The sequence below is a fragment of the Trichechus manatus genome, unplaced genomic scaffold, assembly GCF_000243295.1.
Source record: "Trichechus manatus latirostris isolate Lorelei unplaced genomic scaffold, TriManLat1.0 scaffold00076, whole genome shotgun sequence".
NCBI classification, from domain to species: domain Eukaryota; kingdom Metazoa; phylum Chordata; class Mammalia; order Sirenia; family Trichechidae; genus Trichechus; species Trichechus manatus.
The window spans coordinates 12,614,486-12,637,770 of record NW_004444012.1 but is presented as its reverse complement, the minus strand read 5'-3'; the positions used below and the strand labels follow the sequence as shown (position 1 = coordinate 12,637,770).

Below are 23,285 nucleotides of genomic sequence, written 5' to 3'. Positions count from 1 at the left end.
CAGTATTCTGAATTGCAAATGCTTTTGCTTTTCTTTTTTTTTTGCAGAAAATCTGCCATGATTACTTTTTTAATGAATAAGGATTTTCCACAAAACAGGCTTGCTCTACATGCTAAATTTTTAAACAGTTCAGTGACACAATATGCTAACTACATACACAACAGATAATATAGTAAGAAAACACTCAACCTGATGAAAAGTTAAAATCTTCATTAATACACTGAAAATTGACATAACTCATGCCTTTAAAATCAAAAATACAAAAATTAAATGTTTTCCTAAAAAGATTTCCTTATTTTAAGGACTCATTTGAAAATGAAGCTGCATGTAATTTGTACAATAAAGTTGTACAAGTAAACAGGTAATATACATAAAAAATTAATTGACATACTCCTCAATTATCAGTTGTCCACCTTTAATTTCCAATACTGTACTTTCTTAACAAGCATACAAAATATCAAACTTCTCTTTAGAAAAAGTGCCGTTCTTTGACATCCTTTACACAAAAACAGTCTGAGCCTGTGGCATGTTAATGCAGTTGTGAGGCAAAGCATACTAACTTTTACAAATTCTACCTTCCATAAAAAGCCTCCCGAAAAGGAGATTACACACCACTATAAAAATATCAACCTCTTATGGTAGCTGCATTAGAGAACCAAGGCTTGAAGACTATTTTCATAGAGCATAGAAAACCACTATGAGAGCGTACTAACTGCACTGGTGGCTTGGGAGTGTACTGTGCCACAGGATTATGCATAGCTACTGTTAGGTACCAAGACTGTTATACAGAGTTTTAAATTGATTGTAACCAAGAGTATAACAGAGGTACTACCAGCCCATGCAAAACAACTAAAAATACTGAGTCACTGTGCTGAATACTTCATTCCTGGAGAAAACCAAAGGCAGCAGTAACCAAATCAAGCCCAAGAGTTGACCAAACTCCATCCCCTTAAAGATTGGTGAGCACAGTGAAATCTGAGGTATACCTTTATCCATTAACTCTGTGTGCCACTGCAAGATATTACCATTTGGAATACATGCTATCACAATGGTTTAAATCTTTTGAATATTAGTCATTCATATATTCTTATCTACCCAGTCTCTTGATTTTTGAAAAGATTTCACCTACAGTAGAATATTACAGAAACAAAATATAAATGCATGTCTTTCTAAATGAAACTTACATGGACTAAAAGTAGAGAATATTTTTAAACAAATATACAATATGCAGGCAGACAAAGCAGGAAAACGGCCATTCAAATGTATAATAAAAAACTAAAAATTGACTATTTCCAGAAAACTATGAAGCGCCTCAACTAAAAGGAATGCATAATGAGGTTCTAATCTAATACAGGTCAAAAATGTAAAAAGGTTATAAACCTTAACAGGAAAAATAAAACAACTTTTACTGGCCATTCCTGTTGAAATGAGAATCTTAAAGTAACAGAAAAGTGGCTACAAACCCACTTAGAGCACCAAACAGAGAGAAAAACCAAAGTCCATTTTCATCTCTGTTATTATCATAAAATCCTGTGTGACTACAGGTCAGACTGCTGGTGGCAGAAACAGAATTCTTTATAAACTGCAGATGTCCTGGACATAAAAAAATTTCACTGGAGTTGCACTAGTTCTAAAGACTCTTCTGTTTTAGCCTACCTACTGTATGTATTCAATCTGAGACAGATGAAGTCTCTCTCTGTAACCCTTGATTATTATTGGGCACCAAAGATAAGAAAAGCAAGACGGGGTACAAAAATGCAAAATTTCAACAGTAATGGCAATGTTTTTGTCTTAGTCCAAAAGGGTCCTGCATCCTCTCCCCCTTCAGTGATCTGACAAGTCTTTGTATTTAATCTGGGGGCAGCAAATCATGCAAGCGAAATCTGTCTCTGATGTGAGGTCGGACATCTTCATTCTGTATGGAAAAAAGAGAATGTTTTTAAAAGTTACACCATTTCAAAGATATCATCCTCATAATATTATGAACATTCTTAGTTTGCAGAGAAAACATACCACTATTTTATTTTAAAACTTGTATTATTTTTGTTTGCCAAATATAAAGATACTACACCGAAACAGTTAATATGTAAAAAGATTAAGCCACTCACTTCTACGTTATACATCAGTCTTAAAACTGACTGACCCATGAATACAGGGAAGAAATTTCCAGAATAAAGTTTCAGTAGCATGAGCATTAATTCTAGACCTGACAATGAAAACAATTTTATGCAATTTCTAACACAACTGGTTAGTGACTTGTAGGAGGAAACCCACTGAAATGCAACAGTAAAAACATTCAAGTTGTGAAATTTTAAATACTTATAAGCACAAGTTCAGTGTAATTTATAAGGTTCAAAAATGCATGTATCTTTTCAACATTTCCCTTAATCTCCCACCACAACTGACTTAGTGCACATAAAGTGAAGCAATTAAAACAGGAGATTTCTTGAGCTAAGAAAAACACAAGAGGAAAAAACAAATGACAGACATACCAGTTCTACAAGCTTCTCCAGAAATGGAATCAGTTTTAGGAGTTCATTGTCGTTTTTATCCATAAACCAGCTTTCTATAGGGATTCCATTAGAAAGCTAAAATGATAAATAAGTAATTAAATAATCTTTTTATTTGTATTTTGCCTTGTTTGGAAAAGTTTTCAAAAGAAACAGGTTAAAGTAAAACCCTGGTCTCTAAGTTCCTTTGAACAGGAATGTCACCAGAGTTTATGCTGCTGTACTCTGACAACTCAACAGCGCAAGAGACAGAAGGGATACATGGAACCCTGCTTCGTTTTTCAGTGCAGTTTCTTCTAAGTGCATATAACACTAAAGAAGAAAGTTCCATCAAAACAAGGACTCATCAAAACAACTCATTCAAGAAAGAGTTAGCTATTAGTACAAAAATGCTAGGCATTGTGAATGAAAGGATATTGCTACTCTAAACAGAACATTCAGACTGTCAGAAAGCATACACTTTCACAACAACTGGTATGATAACCTGAAACACAGTAGGAACTTAACAAAGTGACTCAATGGTATTTCACTGAAGACGAGTCCAGAGTAAACAAATCTACTGGAAAGCATTTTATCTAGGAACCAAGATGAAATTCTAAAAACAGGTTATTTCAAAATGCAAGCAAATAAAAGCGGTGACCTAAATTGAACATATTTCAATAACATATGTATTTTTCTCCTTTTGTACTGTTCATTAGTGACATTTTGAAACACACAGAAGCTAAGGGCCAATCTAGTTCATCTACACCTCAACCCACTTTCCACCACCACCCCCATTCTGCACTGATACATTTTGAAGCAAATCCCAAACATGACAGCACATGAACGTATTTATATAATATACAGTCTATCTTGTAAGGATGGCTCATCTCTGTTACAGTTATATTTCAAAAAAATTAACAAAGGGTACAAATATATTGAAGAAATTGTCTGTTTATAAAGAAAACATTTCAGAAGGTCAAATCAAATAAACAGACCAGAGCATAACATGGTTAAGCTATTTCTAATTCTCAAACATGTTTATGATTAAACTACTGATAACTGATAAGAACGCTGCTGGAGGAAGTAGTATATCTCAGTTCCTTCTTCCTCAGACTTACTACTCGGACTTTCTTCATGTAAGTTGTACTTCATTTAGAAGTAAAATTTCCACAAGGGTTATATCAATTTGGCATTTCTAATTAATCCAGTAACAGATCTTGAATTCTAAAAGATGACACTAAACCGAAATTCCAGCAGTAAAAATCCTGTTCTTCTCCCATCACATTGTGTTTGGCAGCATTTGTCCTCACTGTATGTGTTCCAACCTGCGTTTGTAAAGCAACTCTCTTCCTACCTGATATGCAAAGGCCTGCGGTGAGTTGTCAATTATTATAGTTTTTGAAAGATCTCTTCCAAGGATATTTAAGTCCTTTATGTAGTTTCCTTGTACACAAACACAATGTTCACGGAAAAGTCGATGCCTAAACATAAAAATAAAAACAAATTAATTTTTAAAAATCTCTAAAAAGTACAACATATACTGAAACATACACACATCAGAGCCTTTACAGGTTAAGCCTTTTCTCTCATTAAAGAAATAAATACAAATATGGGCCTAAGCTTTGGGCTACATCTTTTACTATAAAAATTCTTAGCAATTATTTAAACCTTACAACCAAATATTACCATGCCTTAAAGAACTTTGGTTTATTTCCAAAATGTTATGTTAAATTATAAAGAGGGATTAAAAATTCTATAAATTTTTTTGGTAATTTATTTACCCAGGAAAGCTCAGCTCAGATGCAGCATCTGGTTGTCAGCGAGGTCCTGCTTTTTAACCAATTTTCCAGTTGGCTGAGGCACAAGGAGGTCAAGTGACTTGCCCAAGGTCACACAGTAAGTCAGTGGTTAGCCCCGCATTGGAACCCAGGATCCTCCTGGCTCCCAGGCCTCTGCTCTAACCAGTAGAGCACACAGCCTCCCTATCCCTGTACATGCCAGAATAGAAAATGTAAGAAGGAATGTTTCTGTGGTGGCATTTTAAAAAATGATTTTTACTGTCTCTTATATTTTTGAGAAAAGGTGCTGAGGCCAAAACATTCCATCATTTCAATATTTCCCCAGCTCTCTTATTTCTCTTAATTTAGAGTGTGCGTGATCATTTGGAAAGATAGGGTTGAGTGAAATGATGAATTCAGATTTAAGTATTGTGAAAGTAAACTGATGTTTCCCAGTATGTTAGATACTAATTAGAAAAATGCTGTATCACTTTAAAAAGCTATTGAAAGTTTTATAATAGTATTTATTAAATTCTATGGTAGATTATGTAATCTTACTTTAGCACTCAAAATATTAAGAATTGACATTGATATAGATTTTTTTTTCACCTTAAAATTTTTAAGGGGCTAAGGCCTACTCATACCTCTATTTTTAATTATGCAATTTCAAGAAAAGGGCATTTTCTACCACAAAATCTGCCATAGGTCTACAAAACAAACAAACAAAAAAACCCAAACCAAACCAGACTCTCTGCTGTCGAGTTGATTCTGACTCACAGCAACCCTACAGGACAGAGGAGAACTGCCCCATAGGATTTCCAAGGCTGTAAGTCTTTATGGAAGCAGACTGTCACATCTTTCTCCCATGGAGTGGCTGGTGGGTTCCAACCACCAACCTTTCAGTTAGCAGCCGAGTTCTTTTTAACCACTGTGCCACCAACCAAAACACTCACTGCCGTCGAGTCGATTCCGACTCATAGCGACCCTATCGGACAGGGCAGAACTGCCCCACAGAGTTTCCAAGGAGTGCCTGGGGGATTCAAATTGCTGACCTTTTGGGATGCAGCCGAACTCTTAACCACTACGCCACTGTGCCACCAGGGCTCCTTAAAAGACCAAAAAAACCCAAAAGTAATAGTGCTGGTGGAAATGGCAAAGAGGAAGAATTTTAAGAACAGACAAAATGTAGCATACGTACTTTCCCCCTTGTTATAATTTTAAGGAATGCTTTAATTTAGTCAGATGATCATCTGCCTTTGGAAGGTTTACAGACAGTCCTACTCTGGGAAAAAAAAAAAGAGTAGACAAAATAATTGGAAGTCCTGTTTGGGCCTACTTCTATAAATACTGTGATATGAGGAAACTGGAGAGGCAGGCGCAGGATGCCCATGCCAGTCACTGTGGACGACTCTTCCCCAACAGCAGCACACTCACCACGAGAGTAGCCAGCTGGTACGTCTGTGGATGCTGTGATTACTTTAATTAAATCAGACTAAACACCCTCCAGTTATTCAGGAATCTGAGGGTCGACAGCATGTACTTGCAATTTTAGAAAAAAACTACTTTTGCCAGTCTTTTAACAGCAGATCCTCCATGCTAACAAATTTGCATTTGGACTGATGGATTCAGAGATCACAGGGATTTCTTTGTCTATAATTCCCTATAGGATTCTAACAAATTCAATCTACTATTTTAAAGTTTTTCAAAATATAACTAGATAAAACAAATTTAAAACTCCCAGATGTTTAGATTTTATAAAAATAGTTTAAAAGAGGGACGTTAATTCATGCTGTATTAAAATAGCATGACTATGATCTGTCCCCCAGTAAAATGAAAGCTCCAAGAGGGAAGGGCTTTGTGTTGCTCACCATTGTTCCCCAGAATATTGGAGGTGCTGAACAGAAATCTTCAGAATGAACGGAGTCATCAGAGCAAAATTATCTGTATACTTTTATTAAACTTAGGTAAAATGGGCATAAATTGTAGTAAACTTTTGTGAATAGAAAATGCCATTTCTCGTTTGCATGTTTGCAGCTTGTTTATATAAAAGATGCAATGGAAACTGATTGCAAGGACAAATTTTGATTCTTTGGATTAAGTAAGAAAATTAACATCCAGCCATTAAAGTTTTTAAACGAACCTTTTGTGGCATCTTTCTCAGCTCTAGACAAACCTCAAAGATTAATTCTTACATCTTAGAGGATGCTACACTGTTAATATCTCATTTCAGCTGACAGAAAATTAATGGAACTAACTTTGAAACTGTTTTAAAATCATCCACGGCACTCCCACCTAACCAGGAACACATTCCATCTTCTGGCTCAGGGCACACACAAGGACCTGAGTCCAGATCAGAATCATCTCACTATTTGTAATTTCTAATTACTATTCAGGTTACATATTCTTTCCATGGAGGATAAATTTGCTCTTGAAAAATGCAAACGAGTTTGATTTGATGCTTTCTAATTTTTCTATAGCCATTAAAAAAAGGTGATGTAACATGCATCATCTCAGAAACATAAGGAGGTGGAAACATCATGCACACAATGAAAAATTCTACACACCCAGCCTCCCCCCAAAGCCCAAAAGAAATGAAGGATACAGATGTCACAGTGAATAAACATATTTGATCTTTGTATCCTTTTAAGGAACGTCTGTCTGGAGTTATCACTGAGAACTCTTTAAGAGTTCTTAGGCAAAAAAAAATTCATTTATTCTCACCATTCAACACAACATACCTCTATATATGTAGCCAACTTATAATGGCTATTAAAATTAAATAGAACCATAATAATCTCATAGATCCGTGTGACAGACATTTCCACTATTTAATTAAATTTACCTGACCAGTTGCTTTTTAGGGTCTAGTATGTTCAGTAACTTGTCTGCATACACCTTCTTAGAAGCAGTAAAAAGAATGATCTACAAATTCAGGGGAAAAGAAGTAATCATTATACATGATCTAAATATGGGTACTATGCTGAATAAACTAAAAATAAATACATAATTAGCTTAAGCATTTTTACCTCATACATCTGAGACATTCGTTCCAGGAATTCCCTGAAGAATGGTCTTAATCTCACATAAACCTGAAGAAATATAAAGAGAGGCTTCAACAAATAAACATACAAAATGAAAACTACTCGTTTATAAAATATGCTGTGCTCTAACTTAGGATATACTATAGTTAAGAAAGTATACATATTTTAAAGCAATAGAAAAGTTTACTAGATGACCACTCAAACCAAATGTATTTCATATACAAGAAATCACTTAAAACACCTTTTGGTAGGGTAATAATCATCACTGGTGATCATTTTACTTTTAATAGTTAAAGAGCAACATACAGTAGTACTTCACTGGAATGTAATTTTCATTAACAAGCTAAAAATGGAAGGTTTCCCTCTGAGATTTTGATCCACCAATCAGCTCCATCTTCCAGCCAGGTAGCATCCATCCAATTATTAGGCAGGCTGTGCGTCCACCTCTAGCTGACCTGTCTCAATGACCTTCCTCAATAATTACTCAGAATTTCTTCTCAACAATCACCTGCTAATAATACTTTTATTTTCGATTTCCATTAAAATAAATAATGTCCCAAAAGAAGATGTCTAGATTGGTGGGTGCAAATAACCAGAATTTTCAGAAGTCAATCTTGCTGTTCTACAACTATGAATTCAGATGTGCCATCTAAATCAGCACTATTGGGTACCTAAGGCTAAAACTGTATCAGTCGAACACATCAGTTCTCAAAATGGCCAATATGAGGAAAGACTACAGTACCCAAAGAGCTGCCTTATAAGCTTATTTTCTTATTTCTGTGTGTGTTTTCTTGCCTACACTTAATGTAGCTCTTGCAATATACTCCAGTATTCAAAAAGCACAGAAATATAAGCCAAGAGCTTAACCACTAAAAGTGATTTACAAGAGATTTTGACTCCTCTAAAATGTATTCACTTTGTGACAATTTCATAAAAAGAAAACTTTATATTCCATTCAAAGGTGATTATTAACCTCAAATACCATGAACAACAAATATTTATGGAACACCTACAGTGTATAGGGCACTAGACTATGCACCAGACTCACTGGCCTCAGATTAAGATACTCATTAGTTCTTCTCCCTCTAAGAACATGAATCGACTCAACAGCAATGGGTTTTTTGGGGAGAAGATACAAAATTATCTTATTGAACACCAAAGTCTTATGACAGGCTCCCATTTTACAAATAAGAGAGACAAATCCACATAACTACACAAGTGCAACTACTGAATTTCCCTTAGAATTGATCACTTGTGAAAGAAAAATTTCAAATGATTATCAATATGCTAATAATAATATTAGACTGTCTCCATCTCTAGGCTAGAATGGTAAAAGTTTACTCTTAATATCATCATTAATCAAAAACAAAGTAAGCTACATACCCCGCACCAGCACATAAACGTAACCACACCCACAGTATCTAATCACCATCGTTTAGGATTTCACTATAGTTTACTTGTGACTTTACTTTCCTCCTTATTGAGCAATGATAAGATGTATGGATATAATAAAAAAATTAACTGCAGCATTGCTTATTATAGTAAAAAATAAGAACTTAAATGGATTGTTTAAATTAAGGTACAGAAAATAAAAATAATGTGGAAGAATGAGAAAGGAAAATATTCATTACATACTGAGTGAATAAATCAGATTATACTTTCATCCTATTTTAATTTTTAAAGAGAGTGTGGGATAAGTGTATGCACAGAAAAACAACTGGAAATAGACATACTCAATATATGAACAATTCTTTTCTTGACATTGTTTTAGCTGTTCTTCTAATTAATATTGATATTTTTATCCTGAAACACTTGGTACTGTTTGCAGCCTGGGTTGAAAACCACGAATACCTTACTTGTTTCGTAGGCCAAACATTGATATATTTTAGATATATTACTATTGTACCGACAATATCATATTTATTAACTATGGATTTTTTTAAAAATAGATTTATGATGGTTAAGAAAAACCCATTAATTCTGCCAATACTTTTTGCTCAATTACCTCATTTCAAAGAAGGTAACATAGTATGATCAGAGCCTTCTGTTGGCTGCTAAAAAGGTTAAGTAACCAAAAAAATTCATCTTTGCATATATGTAAACGTTTTCAATATCCCTGTTATTACTTGTCCCGCATTGTGAACTGAGATAAACAGGGCCTTTGTAATTTGGGGTTTCCTCTGAATACCAGCATGCTTCCACATTAAAGGAATACTTCTTAGATTTTAAAATTTTATTTGAACAATTTAAACGATACTTTCCAAGCAACTTCATAATAAGTAGAACATTGTTCAAAGTGACATTTTCCAACTTCTTAGACAGTGACTTCCAGGTTAGGTCAAAACTATAACTTCATTATACATTTTATTACTTTGACTATATTTAAATATGAGATACATCTAAAGTTTGACACTGCTGTCAAAATGTGTTTCTTTAGTGGGGATGAAAAGTGGCACTGAAGATGAAGGAACGTACTGCTGAGAGCGTTTCCTAACCATGAGACTAGAGTAACTGCTGACTGTAAGTTTCCATCCTCAGAACAGAGTCACCATGATTTAGGAAAGCAAAAAGGAAGGTGTTTCAGTATTAAAAGACACGAGCAGAGACTGAGGTGGCTAGTGGAAAAAAAAAAAATGTTATTGGGTTATGTTAAGGTATGTATGAGCAGAAGTATAGAAGTGAAGAAGCATTAAGTATTGTTCAGTAGAAACAAAGAACATTTGGAAGGTAAGTATAGTATGACAGGTTTAATTTTTGAGACTAGGTTGCAGAGAGACACAAACGTTTAGATGCATATACAGGCATGCTTCCAAATGCTAAAAAATCTATTCCACAGATGCCCTTAACTCCATTTTTCTTCTCCCAACTTTCTTCCCATTTTCTACATCTCCTTAATCTACGCCTGTCTCTACTTAGTATTTCACCAATCTGTTCTTTTTCAAACTTGCAACTCCTCAAAACTATGTAGTCTCTCAAATGTGAGATAAAGCAAAAGCTACATTTCAGCATGTCCTTCCAAATCTAAAGCAATTAATCTACTTTATAGGTATTTTGGAAAAAAATTCAGAAGTTTTAAAATAGTACATAAAATGTTGTAATGAGAAACAAAAAATATACCACCAGACTGACTATAAGACTACTACTCGAAGATAAGGGATTTATGAATATGTTCATTATGCAAGATTTTATAATAAAACATACTAGACTAATATTTGCTAAACTCTGATAATAGAACTAACCCTATGTAATGTGTTGTGGGCTGATTTTACCACAAATTAACTTTTATATATAAAAGCAGTGAGTTTATAACAGAATAATACCACATTAATACTACTACTTGATAGGAATAATACCTGACAGCCTGAACTTTCTTTGATAATAAGACAATGAGAATTTCCTATGATTGTATATGGATAGTCCTAATAAAGAGCCCTGGTGGCGTAGTGATTAAGCTCTTGGCTGCTAACTAAAAGGTCAGTGGTTCGAATCCACCAGCTGCTCTGTGGGAGGAAGATGTGGCAATCTGCTTCCATAAAGACAGCCTTGGAAACCCTACGGGGAAGTTCTACTCTGTCCTATAGGGTCGCTATGAGTCGGAATCAACTTGATGGCAAGGGGCTTGTTTTTTTTAAAATAGGCTAGAAATGGTTAACAGAACTAGAGTTAATAAAAGTAGTCATTAAAATAGTAATGCATTTATAAACTTACTATAAATGTTGCATGGTAAAGTCTGTCTAAATATAAATTCATGTCTAATTATGCAATTTCAAGTTATATACCGAGTAATTTCTAACTAGCAGCTTACTGAACCTTAATCTAATATCACAGATAACTTTAACAGTATGACAGAAAAAAAATACCCAAAGGTTAAGCAGTTTCCACTTGTGGACAAACGGCTAAGAAAAAATTTCTCATATGTGAGTCTTTTTAGGAAAAATATTTAATACTTTTTCTATAATATGCTTTGCACTCACATCTACATCATTGTAGGTAAAAATGGTAAATTCAGTAGGGCTCATCCAATTAAGAGTGTGGCATCTATTTCCCTTTAAATAAAAAGATGATTGGTAGGTGCTACTTCTTATTTAATCAGTGGTAAGAATTATAGTAGTAAAAGATTAACAATGTTGGGGAATGTGAAGAATCAGATGCTACAATTAACTGAAAAATCTTACCACTGGTGGCTCTGCCAAGTCATTTAACCCTTCGGTGTACCTCAGTTTCCTCATCTATAAAATGGGGATAACAACAGTACCTACCTCATAGGTTTGTTGTGAGGATTAAATAAGTTAATACATGTAAAGCATCTAGAATAGTGCCTGGGACATTGAAAGTGTCAAAGCTGTTAATTATTGTTATTATCCACCTCACTATCTGAAAGCAATCAATCGTATGGAGAACTGCTGGAATGAATATGATTCCATGGGGCAGAAATGGGCAAGAGAAAACCCTAGAACTACAATCTATACTTCTGGAAGTGGGGAAGTAAAAATGAACTGTGTCAGTTGACAGCTTAATATTTAGATTAGTTAACATTTTCTTAGCATCAATACCAGACCACAGAGACAAAACCCGAACCTTCTCCAAGTAAAGAGGGTTGCTCAAGTAGGCCTTGTGGAGGCCTCAACTTCCTAACTCACTGAGTGATTTTACAGTCATCCTTTGATTCACACAGTTCCAGTAAGAGGCAGATGGCTGCTAGGGGTAGTATTTGTAGGTGAATGAACAGGTAAATACTAAAACATCAAAACCAGTAAGAATTAAAAACAAAAAACCAAAACAAACAGAATTCCCAAACTAAAAATCTCTGCAAAATCTTACCAGGTATTAAATAGAAATGCATTTAAAAAAGAAATTTTAAGAGTCCAAGTGAGATAAATTGTAGCTTAATGTATTCATGGAGATGACACAGTCAAAGATAGCAATGAAGCATAATTTTCATCAAGTAAAAATTGGCCGTTTTAATAAAACAAAAATTTTTGCCTTTAAAAACATATTCTAAATTGCAAAGTGAATGAAGCCTTCAATTTAATATGTTTAGTAATCAACTGCCACCTCTCTTAAATTTACAGAATATTTTCAGATGTTACAAGAACTTTCCATATAGTGTTATTTTATGTAATAAAATGCTCCTAATTTTAAGATACATTTCAGACAAAGAATTCCCCATGAAACACATTCTCTTATCTTTGAGAAGTAGGTAACTATAGGTTCCATTTATACCTTTCTCTTTTTAACCTGAAATTAATAATGAATAATTATGAAGAGAAAATCAGTACCAATGACTATACTAATAAGAATAGGGAAATTACTTTAAAATTACTTGTCTTTTTAATATTTATCTAAAATTAACTATAAAAATATTATTCCCTACCAGCTAAAATAGCACATCTTTCCTCAATACTTAGTGTCCATGCCCCCAAATTTAAGGTACAAACATACATACTTTTGTACAATAAAATTATGCCTTATGAAAGTCAACAATAAAATGCCTCTAGATAAGTAACAATTTAAGTAAGATCTTGAGAGAAGGAAAAACTTGATTAGGTATTTACTACACAACTCTTCATCTACATGACTGCTTTTTTCTTCATATATACAAAATAATGTTGACTTTTCTAAGAAAGATTGTAAAGAAGAGAAAGGAGGCACTGACCCTTCACTTCTCTCACAGAATGTTTAAGATGCTTATGAAAATTATCCTAAGCTATAAGATTCCCAAAAAGAAAATAAACAAACTATAATAAAGTGGAAGAGGCTAAGCTTTGCTAACCATTGTCCCCCACCCACCTCTCCCCCCCCAACTTCTCCCACAAAAGCAAACTCTACTAATAAAACAAAGCATCCTTTAGCAAGTAGCTCCCTACAGGATCCTATCACTCCTTGAGTGCTTACCACAATCTCATTTCTGGACAGCTGACCCAAAGTTTGTTGATTACTGATCTTCAGAAAGCCACTGACTGGCTAAAGTCTTATTGGTGAACAGAGTCAAAAATCAGATGCCCCTGCCATACTTTACAGAATGAGGAGTTGGACAACACAGTTACGTTTGGCTGCACTGTGGTGAAACATATGAGGCATCTTCTTTTTGTCTTCAATCAGCCACGTTTGGGCTGAGTAGTTCTATTACATCTTCAAAATCTGAGCTCCAGTTCTTGATGGAGACAGAGGAAGGTCATTGAGGAGGTGGTTCAGCTCAAGAGCTAAGTGAAAAATCTGTCTTTTGATTCAGTCCTGCTTGTGGATAGAAGTCATCTTCTGGATGGAAGAGGGAGTGAGATGACCTAGAGTCTTGAATTGGTGGATCTGCAGGAACAGAAACTAAATACAGTGGAGACCTCTTAACTGAGTAACACCACGAGATGGATTTCCTGACAATGTGTCAATATAAGCTAAATATAAAGATTAAACATGTGCTTTGGAATTGATCATGCACTTGTTTTTCCAGATATCAAATGCATTTTACCATTCAATGAATAAATATGTTTTCCCACTGGCTAATTATAAAACAATACAGGAAAAAAATACCAACTTAAGGGAAAAAAAAAAGTTCCACTCAAACAAAAACCCATATACTTTTCCTCTGTGAGTACCATACCCTCACTTTAAAAAGTCAGTTCTTCTTTCGAATGACTTTTTCTCCACGTACACAAAGTATTATCTGTCTATTCCATTTAATGTCAGTAGTAGTAATATATATCAAATTGTAATTTGAGATGGATCTTTTAAGTCTCTTATCCCCTAGAGATATGGAATTCAAATACACTCAAAGTACTAAATTTAGGCTTTAATAATCTACCTTTTTGTAAATTCTAGGATTTGTATTAACCAAGTTTGTTCCTACTTATCAGTCAAAAGAAGAGTATATATCACGAAATCAGGCCATCTTTAACTGTGAGTAATGGCCACCTCAAATTTCCCTCAACTTTGATCTGAAAATTCTAAGACAGCCACAGCCAGATTCCTGTGGATCTAATTTTCTCTATATGTTAATAAGAATTCTGATGAACATTTGATTACTTACTTTCACTTAGAATTTGCATATATAAAATTACTGTATATACTCTCATAATTATTAGACCAGGGATCAGCAAACCACGGCCTGCGAGCCAACTCCGGCCCACCACCAATTTCTGTAAGTAAAGTTTTACTGGGACACAGCCATGCTTATTCATTCCTGTATTATTTATGGTTGTTTCCATGCTACAATGACAGAGTTAAGTAGTTGCAAGAGTCCATATGGCCCACAAAACCTAAAATGTTTATATCTGGCCCTTTATAGAAAAGTTTGCCAACTCCTGATACAATTACTAAAACATGTATAAGACAATTTAAATTGTTTTGAAATGGAAAGAGAAATGACATGTAGAATTAAAATTATATATAGGTAAGCAATAAGAGATTTACCATATAAAGGAACGAAAGTAAAGTAAGTTTCGAGAGAACACTTATCTGGCTTTGATTCAGATGAAGGAACTTGATCCTATCTTAACATGACCATTTTATTTTTAGTTTCTGACATATTCAAGAGTATATACAGTATTTTACAGGTTTCTACTTTTAAGTGGGCCACATATATTGAAGTGGTTAAATATTTAAGTTACATCTTACCTAAAGTTGTTTCTCCAAAATCTTAGATCATCTCACACCCTTGTGTATATCTCTTCTTTGCCAGTAGATGGAGACAACACCACTGAAAGTTTAAAAGACATCATTCCCTGTTTAAAGGGAGCTTGCTGGTCTGAAAAACTGGGGGAACCCTAACCCAAAGAGTTCTTCAAAGCTACTTTAAAAAAAAAAAAAATCAGAAAGAATGGTTATGCCAAAACCAGAAATCCAAGGGAATATACCCAATGCTGACTATAGACATTCTCAAAAATTTACTAAGGGGAAACTAAACTCTGCCCATGACATAGTAACTAAATCATAATATTAAATGTGATCATCTCTATAGTTTGTAAGATTCAAACTCCCTGCTTATTGCTCCTGATTTATGCTCATTCGTTTTTCAGTTTCAGAGAGCATAACTTAGAATATATAAGAAAAAGTCCTTTAAATTCCAGAGAGATGCAGTAAAATATGGCTTTTATAAGTATTCATCATATGCACTAAGAAGGCTTTTGTTCAAAATAAGACAACTATCCAGATCCACATAAAAAACAAGAACTTTATAGACAGTTAAGTAGTAATGGTAGAAGGAATAAGAAAACATCAATTTTATGGTCATACAGAAAGAACTGCTCACAAAGGGAAAGAATCAGAGCCATCTACTTTCCAAGTTTTTTTTAATCTCCCTATTGAAATTACATAAACACATCAAAAGCCATTTACAAGAAATAAATGTCAAATCTTGAAACCTAAGAAGTCATCTCAAAATTATTTACCCACATTTTTCAAGTAACAGCTTTCCTTTCCAAAATCAAAGCCCTAAAGCCATCGTTTCTGCGTGTAATTTTAAAGAAAAAACAGGTTATCAAATTAAAAGAGAGGACTAAGATACTGCTATATTATTTATATTTGCCACAAGACTTCTTTCCCTGAAATACACTAAACAAGAACAAACTATTTGGCAGTTTTGGAATTTTCCAATAGAGAGTGTTTTATTAAGAAAAGGATTTACCTTAAACCAAATAATATCCAGTAATAGAAGAATACAAAACCTTCAAAAATCCCTTATTTTTATGTATACTTTGCTCATCCTTTGGTTATATATCAGGACTAAAATCAGTTTACATAAAAGGAAAGTGAATATAGTATTCAGGCATTACCATACCTACAGTACCTATCTAGGTTAAATGTAACTGCTAAAATAAATCCTCTTATGACTCATTAAAAGATAAAATAGGTAAAGTAGGCCCTGAGCCACAAACTTCTATTTAACTCTGAAATTTTATGATTCCTATGAGATAGTAACTGTCATCTGCCAAGAAAACCATAACCACATTCCAACTGCCTATTAAGAGTACAAAACAACTCTAAACATCTTTTCATAATCCACATGTAAGTGCTCTGTGGCTTTAGTTAGTTAATCCTTAACTCCTCTTGACAAACAAACTTTTTGACCTTTCCGCAAACCTTCAAAAACTAGTATGTATGAAGATAATGCTAATTCAATAACATAACTGCCACCACAGAAAAACACTTTGCAGTTTTCAAAGTGTATGCATTTACATTAATTAATTCAAATCTTATGACAGAAACACCTCAAACATAAAATAAAAACTATGGTCAAAACACATAATCCATAGCCAAATGCTAATGATATTTGTATTCTATACTGTTATCTGTCCATCAGCATATATGAGGGAGGAATGCTTATACCCAAATTCTTAAGTAAAGCAACAGCCAGGAGAGTATTCTGGAATTCTGGATTAATATAGAGTAGATCTATCAAAATGCAACTTACAGACCATATTACTATAGAAAAACTAAAATGACCAACAAGGAATGACTTTATAGTAATTGGATTTTGAGGGGAAAAAAAGCAAGAACAAAACACCAGGTATTAGCCTGGCGAGTTCCTCTTGGGGATCTATGCCGTCAGTGCTCCTGCCTCCACCTGCTGGCAAACAGACTGTGAAACTAGCAGAAATGACTGGATTAAAAAGTTAGTATTTTTTGTAACAAATAAATGTTGTTTTATGTAATTATTTAGCGTGGTAGTGGTGGTGCTACTTTGTGTTAGTAAGTCATTATAATATCCATGAAATCCATTAGGTGGTATACAGAAAAACATGTTTAACTTCACACACACACACAAACTACAAGATTTCTTGGTTCAAAACATTATCTAAAAGGCCAAAAGTTAAGTTAAAAAAATTTTTTAATTACCTGATAAATGACATCTTGGAAAAGGACTGGAAAAGTAAGTGCTGCATCTTCTAGCTCATTTAGACTACAGTGCACTAGTGTTTCGTCCTTAAAATAAAAAGCACATGTTGAATGGACCAAGATACTAAAAGAGATTTCACAAAATTTTATGTATTCATGATATGATCACCAAAAACATTTCATTAAAATACTCATTAATAAGTGGAGTTTTACATTTAGAATCCATAATTACATGTGGCAAAGCAATCTGGGATAGAATTATCTAAGTCACTGGTTCTCAAAGTGTTATCGCTGGACCACCATCAGCATCATCTGGGAACTAGTTAGAAACGTAAATTCTCCAGCTCCATTCCTAATGATTCAGAAACTCTATGGGGGGTGGGGTATGATTAGGGGTGGAGCTCAGTCATCAATGTTTTAGTGAGTCTTTCAGGCGATTCTGATGTGTGCTCAAAGTTGAGAACCACTGCTCTGAGTTCTGAAGTTGCCAACTTTTCTGGTGAAGAAAACCACATGCATACTACTGTTGTTTTTTGACAACGAGCAAATGCAAGTTGAGAATCTAATTGTTAAATATATATACATACATATATGTCCATGTATATGTGTGTGTGTGTATGTGTATTTTGTATAACTGCTTATCCTCAAACCTTTTACAAAGAATCTTATTTTAGGAAACACATGTTTTAGTATCTCATGAATACGTTATGCAGACATATATACACTGCTCAACTAAATCAGCAAACAATAAAGACTTATATTTGATTGCCAAACTTCTGCTTTTTCATTAAAAGGACAAGAAGATAAAGATCAATCAATCCAAGATACATATAAATATTTACATTTCTCAAATTCTATATGGTTAAAAATTGAGGCTTCCACATGTATTAAGTGCTAATAGCATTTATTTTTAGAATAAAGTTGCTAATAATTACCCACAATGTGTTTAAGCTCAATTAAAATGAAACACAAATGTTTATACCTTTTGATTCCACATCTTACTAGGTGGAGTGCTTCTTTTAACCTAAAGTTAGATTAAGTTAAGAGCAGAAAATACTCTAGATATGCCTCATTTCTTTTAATATCATATCAGACTACATACTTCAAAATATTCTCTTAGTATTGTAAGAAAATCGTAACTAATCCTACCACTTCTACCACAACATATCTAAAATTCTAATTATTCTTCTTTATCTACTTCTGTAAAATTATTCATTTCCATTTAGCCAATTCTTATTTTTCCTTCTCTATTTACCTTCACATTAGAGTCTGAACAATATGGCTCCAAACAATATGAGAGCAAGTTCGACTCCAATCAGATTTGCTATTGTGACATCAATTCCTAACATCATCAAGACCCTTTTCAGTTTCTCCACTAACATGCATATCGAATCTGAACTACTCAGATACTCAGCTTCAAATTTTTGCTTTCTCTTTCTACATATCCTCTAATATAATATCATAGAAATACTTACGACTTCTGGATACCTATCTTCCACCTCTTTGGCTGGGCAAAGGCTAAGACGCTATAACTCGCAAAATACAACTATACAACTAATTAAAGGTAAATTTTCTGAGAACCAAATCATATCCCCAATTACAGGGTAACAATACCAAATGCTAAATAATGAAATTAATTCCAATATTATATAATGGATACATTTATTTTTGCTAATATAAAGAAATTGTAGGCAGATGGTAAATGTAGTGACCATGTATTAAATTTGAATGAAGTGACCGTATTTTAAATTTGATTAACAAAAGATATGAGATTTTCACTTTTCAAAGCTCTTCTGGGCACCTAAAATATCAAATTGTTAATCACACCAAGAGAGCACAATAAAGGTTTTATTAGTCAGCATTAAGAGATCATGCTTTTGAGACTCTTATTAATAAAAAGTTTACTGATATTAGATAATATGCAAAGACCAGGAAGAGGAGCATCGGGCTTGCAGAAGGTAACGCACTGAGGTCCAGATTACATGAGCTCCTTCAGGAAAACATGATCTGACAAAGAAGGAGAAATCTAAAATCTAGGCAGGATTCCAGTGAAAATCAAACTAGGACTTCTCGGGAGATTAAAAAAACAAACCAACAGCAAAGGTCTCAAGACTATGGGGGAAAAGAACTAATCTAAACACAAAAATAAAAGCCTAATTTATTTTCAAAGGGTACTTGATACTAACCAAACTGGATTTATTTAAGAGTATGCTTAAATAAAAATTTCAGAACATCTAGGACATACTTAACAGTAAACTCATACTATATAGATATCCATATACTGTTTTCTTTTAGGTATTTTGGACTATTATTTAAAATAAGAATTTAACTCCTTTATTCTCCTATACAGATCTGAGACACTTACCAGGTCTAAAACTAGGGAGAATTCTGGTGTGCTTCTTGTTTTCAACGGAAGAGCAGGTTTCCTATTTAGTTGTTCTTCTGTTAGTGGTGGAACGTGTTTGATGAAATAATACCTATAAACCAAATTTGAAGAAAATTTCAACATGTCTACTTTTTATAAACATAAAATATATTACTAAATTCAGCCCATCTTTAAATCTTTAATTAAAAAATGCACATTTAACTCAGTAAATCAAACATCTAAAACATGTAAAGGGGAAGTACACAAATTAGTATTTCAGTAATTGAATAAAGTATTGATAACTACAGGTCATGTGCTCTTTGTAATATACCGTTCAGCCTCTCTTCCATATATGTCCTCTCAGTCTCCTCCAAGAAAAACAAACAGAAAAAACAAACTCACGGGTCAAATACTTCCCAGTCTTCTTCATAGGTGGCCTCTGCATGGGCTGATGAATAACCACTATCTGGAGTTACTGGTGCTAACAATTAATAAAGTGAAAAACAAAATGTTCATGTTACTCAGTGTTGCCACAAAGTATACATTTTTACTGCTTCTATATAAGATATTCCTGAAATCCTGTGTAATTTAGGTTAAAGATAAGATAGTAATAATTTGTAAACAGTATTTAAAAGCAAATCTATTAACATATAGCTCTAATTGCAGATTCAAAGGAAAAAATTATCACTAAAGACAAGATGGAGACCTGGTGGCACAACAGTTAAGAGCTTGGCTGCTAAACTAAATCTCAGCAGTCTGAACCCACCAGCTGTTCCCTGGAAACCCTTGGGGGCAGTTCTGTCCTACAGGACCGCTATGAGTCGGAACTGACTCAAAGACAGGTTGTTTTTTTTTAAAGACAAAATGACGAGCTAGATCATGCCTAGTCAGAATGAAAATTCCTATCTATCAGCTAAGAGAAACCTTACTACTTATGACTAGAAAAATATACTCCACAAACATTCAATTTCTATCCGCACTGTATTTATACGGAGCCCTGGTGGTGCAGTGGTTAACAGCTACGGCGAGCTACGGCTGCTAACCAAAAGGTCGGCAGTATGAATCCCCCAGCCACTCCTTGGAAACCTTATGGGGCAGTTCTACTCTGTCCTATAGGGTCGCTATGAGTCGGAATCGACTCGATGGCAATGGGTTTGTTTGTGTGTGTGTGTGTGTGTGTGTGTGTGTGTGTGTGTGTGTATGTAATGACCACAAACATGTCACGGTGCTCTTACAGCAGTATTCCTCATAAAGTGACTTATACACACAGGCAGTCAGTGAAGTATGCTGACAATAGGCCCACAGGTAGTTTTTAACCTGGGATACATGAACAGTCTTTAAGATGTACATTTTTCCAGGAGTTTCAAAGCTTTCTATACTTTAAGAAGTTAGAAAATTCTCCTCTTTAATAGATGTTATTGCTTTACAAGATCTATTATTTTACCTCTGATCTACAAGCAACTAAAAAATAATCACGAAACAATTCTATATTCCATGCCACACAAGTCCATTCTGTTTCAGCTAAAAATACATCGATTAAAAAAAAAAAAAAAAAGTATCAACTGACAGAGCTTTAGGAATTACTGGGAATTTTCTAAGAAATAATTACAACTTAAACTGGAGGAGAGGACAAAGATAACCTGCAAACTAAACAGGTAATGGCTCAGAGAGATAAAAGTTTAAGATGGAATCCAATAAAAATTGCTACAATTTTTCTATAGAAATGGAATGCTGGTAGATAATAGTCTTTCTAGACAAAAATAACCTTTTTTGCTATTATTATGTATTAATATCTTTCAAGACAGACACAATATGGTATGTATGTTCAATGAAAATACCAGATGTAAAGCAGAATTTTTGTTTATCCGTGACTCAACTTCATGCCAATAATGGGTCACTAGCACAAGAAAATAATGAAAAATATATCTTCCAATCACTTTACTATTTTGAATTCTTATTAACCTCAGAAAAAGGAGGAAGTACATTTATTGAATGCCAGTATACTAAGCAGTTTTCATATTTCATCTCATTTAGCCTTTACAATCCTTATTATTTATGTAACTAACACATTACATGATTGCATGTATTTTTAACTACACATGTAACCAGGAGTCCCTAGTGCAAACAGTTAATGGCTTGGCTGCTAAAAGAAAGGTTGGTGGTTTGAAACCACCCAGAGGCTCCTTAGAAGAAAGGCCTCGTCATCCACTTCCAAAAAATTAGCCACAAAAAACCACAGTTATACTGACACACACAGGGTTTCTATGAGTGGGAATCAACTTGATGGCAACTGTTTTATTTTTTAACTTATTAATTGATTATCATCATTAATTGTTGTTATTACCACTTTAGAGCTAAGAGAACTGAGCGTTAGAGAGCTTGAATGAGTTGTCCAAAGTCACACAGCTAAGAAAATGGTATGGCTGTTTCAATCCCAGGGCTATATGAGGCCAAAGTTCATGCTTTTTTGTACTATTCCAATCAGTATAGAAGGAGCCCTGGTGGCACAATGGTTAAGCACTCAGCTGCTATCCAAAATGTCAGCAGTTCGAACCCACCTGCCACTCCACTGGATAAAAGACCTGGAGATCTGCTCCTGTAACAATTACAGCCTCGGAAACCCTACGGAGCAAGTCTACTCTGTCCTATAGGGTCGCTATGTGTCAGAATTGACTTGATGGCACACAACGACAATCAGTATAGAGCACTAATTTACCACATCTTCTTCAGTTTCCCATCTCACATTCAAATCACATGCCCACCAGCCTCTTTCTTATTCTCTTTGGCTACCTTCTCAAAGTTGAGGAAAAGCAGTATTTCTGTCACTCATATGCACCTTTTAGAGCAGCATAAATCTCATCAGATGATCCCCCAATCAGAGTTACCTGCCACATAGCACCACATCACTTTGCTAACTTCTTTGTAACAGCTGTCACCATAGCGTACAGTAATTTTTCTATATACTTGGCATTTTAATTAGACCGTGAATTCCTCAAGGTCAAGGAGGATAACATTCATGTTTATCAACAGTGCATAACACAAATAATAGGTGTTCATCAAATGTTAGGAAAATGAATGACTAAAACAACTGCAGTAAATTTTACTTTTCTTCTCTAGAAATCACTAAAGGTTGTAAAAGTCCCTTCTCCATTTTCACAGATGTCAAAAAAAAAAAGGCGGGGGGCGGGGGGGGACAACAGCTATGTAGCAGCACAAAAATACAGGACAAACATCAAACAGGACGCCAAGAGCCCTGAACTGTAGTCAGTACTTTACCATTCATCAGCCTTGTAACACTGGGCAAAGCAATCAGCATAAAATGGTAGGTCAGTGGTAGGTTAATTCGTAAATCTTTCCCATGTATAAGAATGAACCGTCCGTTTATAATCCTTGTTGATTTGCCTGTTAGGTTCAACAATATTCTTAAATTTTGTGTTTAACACTATAGATATTAGTCTATTTGACTAATTTAAAACAAATATTGCTGCTTTACTTTTCATACTGCTATTACTGCGTTGCACTGTACAGAAGTTTCATAATTATAGCCATTTTTTCTTTAAATGTCTTCCACTGTTTCAATAATCTTTAAGTTTCCCCTTCTATATTTGACAGAAATACATTATTCTGCCGCCTTATACCAAACTGTATTTCTAAATCAGTACATACTCACTGGGCTCTCTCAAATATCTGTTACAACAAGGAATTAAAAAGAAAAATAAGATCTCTGCCCCAGAGGGAGAAGATGGCCATCCTCAGTTTTATTTCTGCTTTTAAGTAT

The 23,285-nt window shown here is 34.3% G+C and overlaps 1 protein-coding gene across 8 annotated transcripts in view; it reads right to left on the bottom strand.

The window, feature by feature from the left end:
* Window positions 1-22: 22 nt before the first annotated feature.
* The window catches only part of CTDSPL2 (CTD small phosphatase like 2), a 102,039-nt gene continuing 78,776 nt past the window's right edge, over window positions 23-23,285 (bottom strand). For 3 of the 8 annotated variants that reach the window (XM_023735224.1, XM_023735227.1, XM_023735225.1), the window contains exons 6-14: window positions 22,784-22,909; window positions 19,910-19,988; window positions 19,508-19,619; window positions 17,143-17,229; window positions 7,297-7,359; window positions 7,113-7,192; window positions 3,847-3,973; window positions 2,493-2,588; window positions 23-1,915 (exon numbers count right to left, since the gene is read on the bottom strand). In XM_023735224.1, the coding sequence (XP_023590992.1) occupies window positions 1,850-1,915; window positions 2,493-2,588; window positions 3,847-3,973; window positions 7,113-7,192; window positions 7,297-7,359; window positions 17,143-17,229; window positions 19,508-19,619; window positions 19,910-19,988; window positions 22,784-22,909 (836 nt within the window). In that variant the 3' untranslated portion in view covers window positions 23-1,849. Of the gene's footprint in view, window positions 1,916-2,492; window positions 2,589-3,846; window positions 3,974-7,112; window positions 7,193-7,296; window positions 7,360-13,218; window positions 15,005-17,142; window positions 17,230-19,507; window positions 19,620-19,909; window positions 19,989-22,783; window positions 22,910-23,285 lie in introns of those variants that run through there. The other 5 variants (XM_004380702.3, XR_002824756.1, XM_023735230.1 and 2 more) reach the window with 5 other exon arrangements.